Consider the following 9,169-nt stretch of genomic DNA (forward strand, 5'->3'; position numbering starts at 1 on the left):
CCACTAAACTAACCTAAATTCAAAACTTTTTCATAATTTTTATTTTTCTTAAAAATTTAAAAAAAAAAAAAACAACAACAAAAAACGTTTTACTTCACTTTTTCTACGCCACATGCCATAGCACCATAGAAGATGCTGTAGTCCATAGGTGAGTGACGTCCTTCACGAACTTGTCTCTCCTCCCCCCCCCCCCCCCCAAGCCAGTATGGTGACATCTTTTACATCCGGGTTAACTCAAAAGCTGTAACTGATTTCTAGGCGAGCTTCATTCAAAAGACACGTAACTAAACTTTTTTTAACTGCAGTAGGGTGACTAACAGCTTCAACGAGTAGGTCACAGCTTCAACTGATAGATCAACAGCTTCAACTAGTAGGTCAACAGCTTCAAGTGATGGATCAACAGCTTTAACTCGTAGGTCAACAGCTACGACTAGTAGGTCAACAGCTTCAACTGATAGATAAACAGCTTCAACTAGTAGGTCAATAGCTTCAACTAATCGGTCAACAGCTACAAATAGTAGGTCAACGTATGGAGGTAGTAGGTCAACAGCTTCAACTAGCAGGTTAACAGCTACAACTAGGTCAACGTATGGAGGTAGTAGGTGATTAGCTTCAGGTAGTCGGTCAGCATATGGAGTTAGTAGGTCAACACCTTGTTGTAGTAGGTCATTTAGTGAGTAGGTCACGGATCCCCAACTTGTAGTTCCGGGCCTGTATCTGGCACCAGTAGACCATTGACACATGCTATACTTGGCAAGCATCGCTTATAGGTACTCATGGCATTTACAACAGTAAGGTTAACAACAGGCAACAGTTATTACTTATAAAGTAGACAAGTTAATACTTATAAAGTAGACAAGTTAACACTTATAAAGTAGACAAGTTAACACTTGTAAAGTAGATAAGTTAACACTTATTTAGTAGACGAGTTAATACTTATAAAGTAGACAAGTTAACACGTATAAAGTAGGCAAGTCAACACTTATAAAGTAGATAAGTTAACATTTATAAAGTAGACAACTTAACACTTAAAGTAGTCAAGTTAATAATCATAAAGTAGACAACAGTCAACACTTATAAAGTAGACAAGTTAACACTTATAAAGTAGACAAGATAATACTTAAAGTAGACAAGTTAACACATAAAGTAGACAAGATAATACTTAAAGTAGACAAGTTAACACTTATAAAGTAGGCAAGTTAATAAAGTAGACAACAGTTAACACTTTAGACAAGTTAACAATTTTAAAGTAGATAACAATAAATACTTCTAGAGTAGATAACAGTTAATACTTATAAAGTAGATAACAGTAAATACTTCTAAAGTAGATAAAAGTTAATACTTATATAGTACACACTTTTAAAACCTAACTGGAGTAGGATTAATCACGAACAAAACATTTTTCATAAAAAGAAACAAAAAAAAAAGCATAATAACCGAAAAGTGTGTTTTATTTACCATAAAAAAAACATTTGTTTCACTCAAGCTGTAGAAATAAAATTAAAAAAAAAAACTGCTCCCGATTTTAATAGCGGTGAGTCGAATTTACATTTTTTTAAATAAAGGGAGATGACAATGAAATAATTTTAACTGAAAGTTGGCGACTATTTCTTGGCAGTTGCTTGCCCATAACTTGTGAAATTCGTTTATTTACATTCCGATGGTTCACATCTTCATCGTAAACATTTTAAACAATTCAGGGTTTAGAAAAATTGTTACTTTTTTGGAAACTCTTTTTCGATCTATTTGTTTTTTTTTTCCTAGTGTCCATTTCAATCCTTGTCGCATGGTCGTTTAGGCCTTGGAGGTTCCGTTAAGACAGGGGCGTTCTCGACGTAGCGAGCCATGGTGTGGTACGTGAAGGCCAAGGGGTTGGTGTAGGTCCCCATCACCTTGCCCCGGGAGTAGAGTTTGAACGTGGGGAGGGACAGGACGCTCTCGTTCTCACACACGTCCGCCTCCTTGGTGCAGTCGACAGCGGCGTATCCGTGGTTTTCGCGTTCTGTGATCTTGGCAGCCTTAGGAGGGAGGAAAAAAAAAGATTTTTTTTTTCTCAATGAAATCAATAACAAAAATATGTCAGTGGAAGGTACCCGTAGACTTGATCCAGTTGCTTCCAGAGTTTCTTCCAGGCATCTCTTCGCCCCCCCCCCCCTCCCCCCCCCCCGAAAATTTTTTACCGCCCCCCCCCCCCCCCCCGAACGAAATGAAAGTTATATAATTTATATAGAAAATATATACTTTTAACAGTGTCCGCCCCCCGAAGAAAGTTTACCGCCCCCCCCCCCTCCCGAAGATTTCAAGTGCCCCCCCCCCCCCCCCCGGAGAAAAAAGTCTGGAAGAAACACTGGTTGCTTCTCAAACTGGGGTGGGGTGGATGACCTAACCGAGTGACGCCACCCAAATAAGTGTCAGCTGAACGATAAAAATCAGTCATCGTTTCGGACCTAGAGTAGGACTGGTGAGGTAGAGATGCTGATGAAAATCTTAGATGATGATGATTCTAATGTAAGCAAATCTTAGATGATGATGATGTTTCTAATGTAAGCTAATCTTAGATGATGATGATGTTTCTAATGTAAGCAAATCTTCGATGATGATGATGTTTCTAATGTAAGCAAATCTTAGATGATGATGATGATTCTAATGTAAGCTAATCTTAGATGATGATGATGATTCTAATGTAAGCAAATCTTAGATGATGATGATGATGATTCTAATGTAAGCTAATCTTAGATGATGATGATGATTCTAATGGAAGCAAATCCTGAATGATGGTTCTAATGTAAGCAAATCCTGAATGATGATGATTTTAATGTAAGCAAATCCTCAATGATAATGATTCTAATGGAAGCAAATCCTGAATGATGATAATTCTAATGTAAGCAAATCTTAGATGATGTTGATAATTCTAATGTAAGCAAATCCTGAATGATGATAATTCTAATGTAAGCAAATCCTGAATGATGATAATTCTAATGTAAGCAAATGCTGAATGATGATAATTTTAATGTAAGCAAATCCTGAATGATGATAATTCTAATGTAAGCAAATCTTAGATGAGGATGATGATTCAAATGTAAGCAAATCCTGAATGATGATAATTCTAATGTAAGCAAATCCTGAATAATGATAATTCTAATGTAAGCAAATGCTGAATGATGATAATTTTAATGTAAGCAAATCATGAATGATGATGATTCTAATGTAAACAAATCTTAGATGATGATGATAATGTAACTCGATGTACGAACGTTTGTTAAAATAGCAGGTTAGTAACTCGGGATTGGAACTTTTAGTTTAATAACAGCTTTTGCAATTCGGGTTACGAACTTATTTAGTTATTGGTCTTTTTTTTTAGTTTAAAGACAGGTTTTGTATCTCGAATTACGAACTTTTAGTTTATACCGTTTTTAGCTTCATCTACATCTTTTGAAACGAGCCAAATAAAACAGCCATAAAAATAAAGAATCGTTTTGACCACACTGCCCCTTCATATGCCGAGGTCACAGAAACAAGTGAACTCTACTTCACTTGCCCCATAGACCGTCAAGGTTTGGAAAGGGGAACTTTATTTTACTTTTACCGTTGTATCATGTACACCTGAATAATGGTAAGATATTATCTATAATAGGTATTCTCGAGTATTGGGGTGAAAAAACTATGGGGTGGAGATAAATTAGCACAAACGTAATTTAATTCTTTAATAGCAGTTAGGTAATAACCAAAGGACTGGTAGTATCATCTACCCACTTGCAATAGATGTGAATACAGAGGCGTAGCGTGGGCGGGGCAGAGGGAGAGGACCGTACCGGGTGACACCTTTTAAGGGGTGTCACCAATGGAAAAAATTGCAAAATGTACTGAAGAAAAAGGCTTTTTAGCCTGATGCATTAAGGATTAATTAAAGTTAAATAGAGTTTTAAGTACAACTTGACAATTATTACAAGATGGTGGAGTGACACAAGGATGTAAACGTGCAAACTATAGAGAAAACAATGCTACATCCAACTGTAGATAGACTATAGATAAACATCACTACTATTAAGTCTACAGTGATTAAAGCTTATTAGCATACATGTACGCATATGTGACATATATTTAAATTATAGGCCTACACATACACACACACACACACACATATATATATATATATATATATATATATATATATATATATATATATATATATATATATATATATATATATATACTTTATTTCTTTAGGGGGGGGGGGTGTGACACCACGAAGTGCAGCACCGGTTGACACTCGACCTAGCGACGCCACTGCGTGAATATATTCCAGATTCTAAGCGCAACTATTACCTAAAGACCTTAAATACGAAACTGCAAAAAACAAAACAAAAAGTTGTCGGTAAAAATACAAAACATCGACATGTCATTTTTGAAGCCATCATAATCCTAACAAAGTTATCTTCGCGGGTATCTTTATCTGAAGTTCTCTTTAAAAATATTACTATCCTAATGTAGTTATCGTTGCATTGGTACATTGGACGTTAAGTCTCAAAGGCTTTATCAACTCACAACTGGGTGGGTAAAACAAACTAAACATAAAAGCTAGCGACACTATTTTAGCCCAAGCTTGACAGTGAAAACACGTATTTTCTTAAGCAGATTTTTTTCCAGGTATCTGTCTCTGTAGGGGAGGGGTGATGTCTACCGCCTCCCCCACCCCCCGAACGAACTAGAATTTATATAAAAAATATTTACATTTACCAGTGTCCGCCCACTTCCCACGAAAATAAATTTAGTCCAAGTATACCCCCCCCCCCCCCAGAGAAAAAAGTCTGAAAGAAACACTGTTCTTAAGGATACAGTATCAAAATTAAGAGGTGCTTTAAGAATGTACGAACAAAGATGAGATTTGACCTGTTCGTTTTAACCAGTGATTCATAACTTGGGTTTGATCGAACCCCCGGGATTTGGTGAGTCCGTGTCAGGGGTTCGGTGAGTCCGTGTCTGGGGTTCGGTGAGTCCGTGTCAGGGTTTCGGTGAGTCAGTGTCATGGGTTCGGTGAGTCAGTGTCTGGGGTTCGGTGAGTCCGTGTCTGGGGTTCGGTGAGTCAGTGTCAGGGGTTCGGTGAGTCAGTGTCAGGGGTTCGGTGAGTCCGTGTCAGGGTTCGGTGAGTCTGTGTCAGGGGTTCGGTGAGTTAGTGTCAGGGGTTCGGTGAGTCAGTGTCAGGGGTTCGGTGAGTCAGTGTCAGGGGTTCGGTGAGTCAGTGTCAGAGGTTCGGTGAGTCCGTGTCAGGGGTTCGGTGAGTCCGTGTCAGGGGTTCGGTGAGTCCGTGTCAGGGGTTCGGTGAGTCCGTGTCAGGGGTTCGGTGAGTCAGTGTCTGGGGTTCGGTGAGTCCGTGTCTGGGGTTCGGTGAGTCCGTGTCAGGGGTTCGGTGAGTCAGTGTCTGGGGTTCGGTGAGTCAGTGTCTGGGGTTCGGTGAGTCAGTGTCTGGGGTTCGGTGAGTCCTTGTCTGGGGTTCGGTGAGTCCTTGTCTGGGGTTCGGTGAGTCCGTGTCTGGGGTTGGGTGAGTCCTTGTCTGGGGTTCGGTGAGTCCTTGTCTGGGGTTCGGTGAGTCCGTGTCTGGGGTTCGGTGAGTCCTTGTCTGGGGTTCGGTGAGTCAGTGTCTGGGGTTCGGTGAGTCAGTGTCTGGGGTTGGGTGAGTCCTTGTCTGGGGTTCGGTGAGTCCTTGTCTGGGGTTCGGTGAGTCCGTGTCTGGGGTTCGGTGAGTCCTTGTCTGGGGTTCGGTGAGTCAGTGTCTGGGGTTGGGTGAGTCCTTGTCTGGGGTTCGGTGAGTCCTTGTCTGGGGTTCGGTGAGTCCGTGTCTGGGGTTCGGTGAGTCCTTGTCTGGGGTTCGGTGAGTCAGTGTCTGGGGTTCGGTGAGTCAGTGTCTGGGGTTCGGTGAGTCCTTGTCTGGGGTTCGGTGAGTCAGTGTCTGGGGTTCGGTGAGTCCGTGTCTGGGGTTTGGCGAAGGTCAAGACACACCCGACTCATATGATTCGCGATCAGATTTTATCAGTACGGGAGATTGAACTATTAGGAAGGGTTCGGTAAATGCGAATATGACCCTGGCGGGGTACGGTACCTCCAAAAGGTTAAGAACCACTGATTTAAACCATTACGTTCTCGAGAGTCAAATGAAGTATGAGACATGTTTCAATGTTCAGTCAAGTTTTGATACTATGACATTATTTTACTATTTTTAGCAGCAAGATGACTGTCTTCGTTTTTTCTCAATGTTGACTTTGTTCAAGCCAATAGTCTGTCCCTGAGCAGAGGCGTAGCGATCCTTCCCGGCGCCCGGGGACAAACGTTTTCGATTTGCACCCCCCACCCTCAATCTTTCGTTTTGAGCACCCCCCCCCCTTTCAAACTTTTGATTTCCACCCCTCTCAAACTTTCGATTACTTTTTCCGACCCATTTTGGCGCCCCCTAAGGTCGACGCCCAGGGACATTTTTTACCAGTTAGACTGTCGTTTACAAAGTTGCCCAGCGGAAATGATCCCACATTAATTCACTGCAAGATGTAAACCACATTATGTGTTTCACAGTTGCAGTAGTGACAAATGTTGAGTCTGATAGATGTTTGATAATGGAGACTTGGAAACCAAAACGTCGAAACCGCGGCAGTGAGTTGAGAACAACCAGATGTTGCCCATGTATCAGCCCCCCCCCCCCCCGCTCTTCACACAACTGATGGAGCTGATGCTTTTTCTTCCAGACTTTATCCGGTGGGGGGGGGGGGGTGGGAGAGCAGGGGGTGGGGGGGGGCAATTGAAATTTTCGGGGGGGCGGACTAAAATTTCCCGGGGGGGGGGAACACTTGAAACTATATATTTTCTATATAAATTCCATTTCGTTGGGGGGGGGGCGAAGAGATGCCTGGAAGAAACTCTGATTTAATGGGAGAGGTGTCACCGATACATACATAGTGACATCAGCAGGAGTTCGAAAAGACCACACTATCTCTACATATGCCGAGGTCACAGAAACAAATGAACTCTTCTTCACTTGGGCTATAGACCGTCAGGTTTGAAAAGGGGACTTTCCTTTTACAATTAAATGATGTACTAAGGATTACACCTCCGGCGATATTACTAGATTCTAGATCTAGATCTATCTCTAATCTAGTAGTAATAGTAGTAATAGTATCTAGTTCTTTGGATTTAATGAATAAACACCCAGTTTAAGCTTAGGGCTCAGCTTTTGGTTTAAACACTACCTTAACCACATAGACCTACTTAGGTAGAGCTTACCGATAAAAAGCCTAAACAAAACACTAACCTTCAGAAAATGTTTCTTCGACCAGTCACACATTCCCTCCTTTGGGTCGTAGAACATAACCAACGCCACGTCCTTTTCGGTTAAGTACTCCATAAATATACTTTCTCTCAGCCCCTCCACAAGTCGAGAACCGATCCATGGATCAGACGTACTGGATGGTTTTCTAGCTTTTTCTTTTTTCGCCAACGGGGGAGCCATGGATTGATGTTAAATTTCCTATTTTTTTTAAAAAATTAAAACTAAATATTTCAAATCTTTGCAAGCTGTTTATCATGTATTCTACGTCACTATTTTCTGCGCAGGTACAAAAATATATTCAATATGTTGATGGGAAGGAAGTGATGTCAAACACAGGATGCGCATTCGTTTTGAACCACCGCGCACCAAACGGATACGCGTTTTGAACGCGATCTTGCGCGCTGAAGACAGAGGTGATGATAATTTTATAAGGTCCAACTTAAAGAACTTATCAAAACAAACACTCCACACACTAATAGGACGCCCTGTACTGAAAATTTAGAATACTAGGGGTCTGCCCATTAAAACCGCGACACATTGGAAGTGTGTGTGTGTGGGGGGGACGACGGGGAGGAGGAATTTCTTTTCGATGACTGACGAGGTGAAACAAGGGGAGGGGGGGGGGTCAAAGTGTGACGACATGCTTTTGTATTGTAAAATTAATGTTAGAAACTTCTTCCTTCTTAATTTTTAACGTATTGAGGGATTTCCTGAAACACAAGTATTACGTGTCAACTTGTTATGCGCCATATATGATTAGTGAATAAAATGGGGGGGGGGGTGGCTGCACAGGTGAGATGTAATTTTAGTTGGGGAGTCTGACTTTTCGCTCCGATATGTAACGTAAAGATATGAAGATGATGTAAAAATCATTTTAAAAGTGTAATGTTCTGTTGGAGTAAGAACCATCACTTTCCAGAGTTCTCTATCCTGCTGGACTAAGAACCATCACTTTCCAGAGTTCTCTGTCCTGCTGGACTAAGAACCATCACTTTCCAGAGTTATCAGTCCTGCTGGAGTAAGAACCATCACTTTTCAGAGTTATCGGTCCTGCTGGAGTAAGAACCATCACTTTCCAGAGTTATCGGTCCTGCTGGAGTAAGAACCATCACTTTCCAGAGTTCTCTGTCCTGCTGGAGTAAGAACCATCACTTTCCAGAGTTCTCTGTCCTGCTGGAGTAAGAACCATCACTTTTCAGAGTTATCTGTCCTGCTGGAGTAAGAACCATCACTTTCCAGAGTTATCGGTCCTGCTGGAGTAAGAACCATCACTTTCCAGAGTTATCGGTCCTGCTGGAGTAAGAACCATTACTTTCCAGAGTTATCAGTCCTGCTGGAGTAAGAACCATCACTTTTCAGAGTTATCTGTCCTGCTGGAGTAAGAACCATCACTTTCCAGAGTTTTTCTTTCCGGCATCAATGTAAGTGTTAGAAAAAAGACTGGAGCTAGGTCTAAGGAAGTGTTGCATATACGCATTCACCAAACCCTTCTTAATATAGTTCTATAAATAATTAAGTAAAGTCCCCTTTCAAACCTGACGGTCTATAGGGCAAGCGAAATAGAGTTCACTGGTTTCAGTGACCTCGACATATGAAGCAGTAGCGTAGCGAGGGGGGGGGGGGGGGACGGGGCGGGGCCGACATATGTCCCCGGGCGACGACCTTAGGGGTCGCCAAAATGGGTTGGAAACATAAATTGAAAGGTTGAGGGGGGTGCAAATCGAAATCTTGAGGGGGGGGGGGGTGCAAATCGAAATTTTGAGGGGGGAGGGGGGTGCAAATCGAAAAGTTTGTCCCCGGGCGCCGGGAAGGGTCGCTATGCCTCTGATATGAAGAGATAGTGTGGTCAGCACT

At 41.8% G+C, this 9,169-nt stretch overlaps 1 protein-coding gene across 1 annotated transcript; it reads right to left on the reverse strand.

Annotated features, from left to right (window-relative positions):
- Positions 1 to 1,433: 1,433 nt before the first annotated feature.
- Positions 1,434 to 7,644, reverse strand: LOC131931432 (uncharacterized). The gene is made up of 2 exons (XM_059288228.1): positions 7,298 to 7,644; positions 1,434 to 2,018 (listed from the first exon to the last, which is right to left on the reverse strand). The coding sequence occupies exons 1-2, from the start codon at positions 7,493 to 7,495 to the stop codon at positions 1,773 to 1,775; spliced, it is 444 nt and encodes a 147-aa protein (XP_059144211.1). The 5' UTR covers positions 7,496 to 7,644; the 3' UTR covers positions 1,434 to 1,772.
- Positions 7,645 to 9,169: the final 1,525 nt, after the last annotated feature.

This window comes from Physella acuta, unplaced genomic scaffold (genome assembly GCF_028476545.2).
Source record: "Physella acuta isolate Inbredline_101_S28 unplaced genomic scaffold, ASM2847654v3 ptg001968l, whole genome shotgun sequence".
NCBI classification, from domain to species: Eukaryota; Metazoa; Mollusca; class Gastropoda; family Physidae; genus Physella; species Physella acuta.

What these genes read in the sequence shown, in the direction of transcription:
- LOC131931432 (XM_059288228.1), bottom strand. Translation starts at nt 7,495, where the DNA reads ATGGCTCCCCCGTTGGCGAAAAAAGAAAAAGCTAGAAAACCATCCAGT. An exon ending in CGAAGAAACATTTTCTGAAG is followed by an intron (nt 2,019 to 7,297) that starts GTTAGTGTTTTG and finishes CTCCCTCCTAAG; the next exon opens with GCTGCCAAGATCACAGAACG.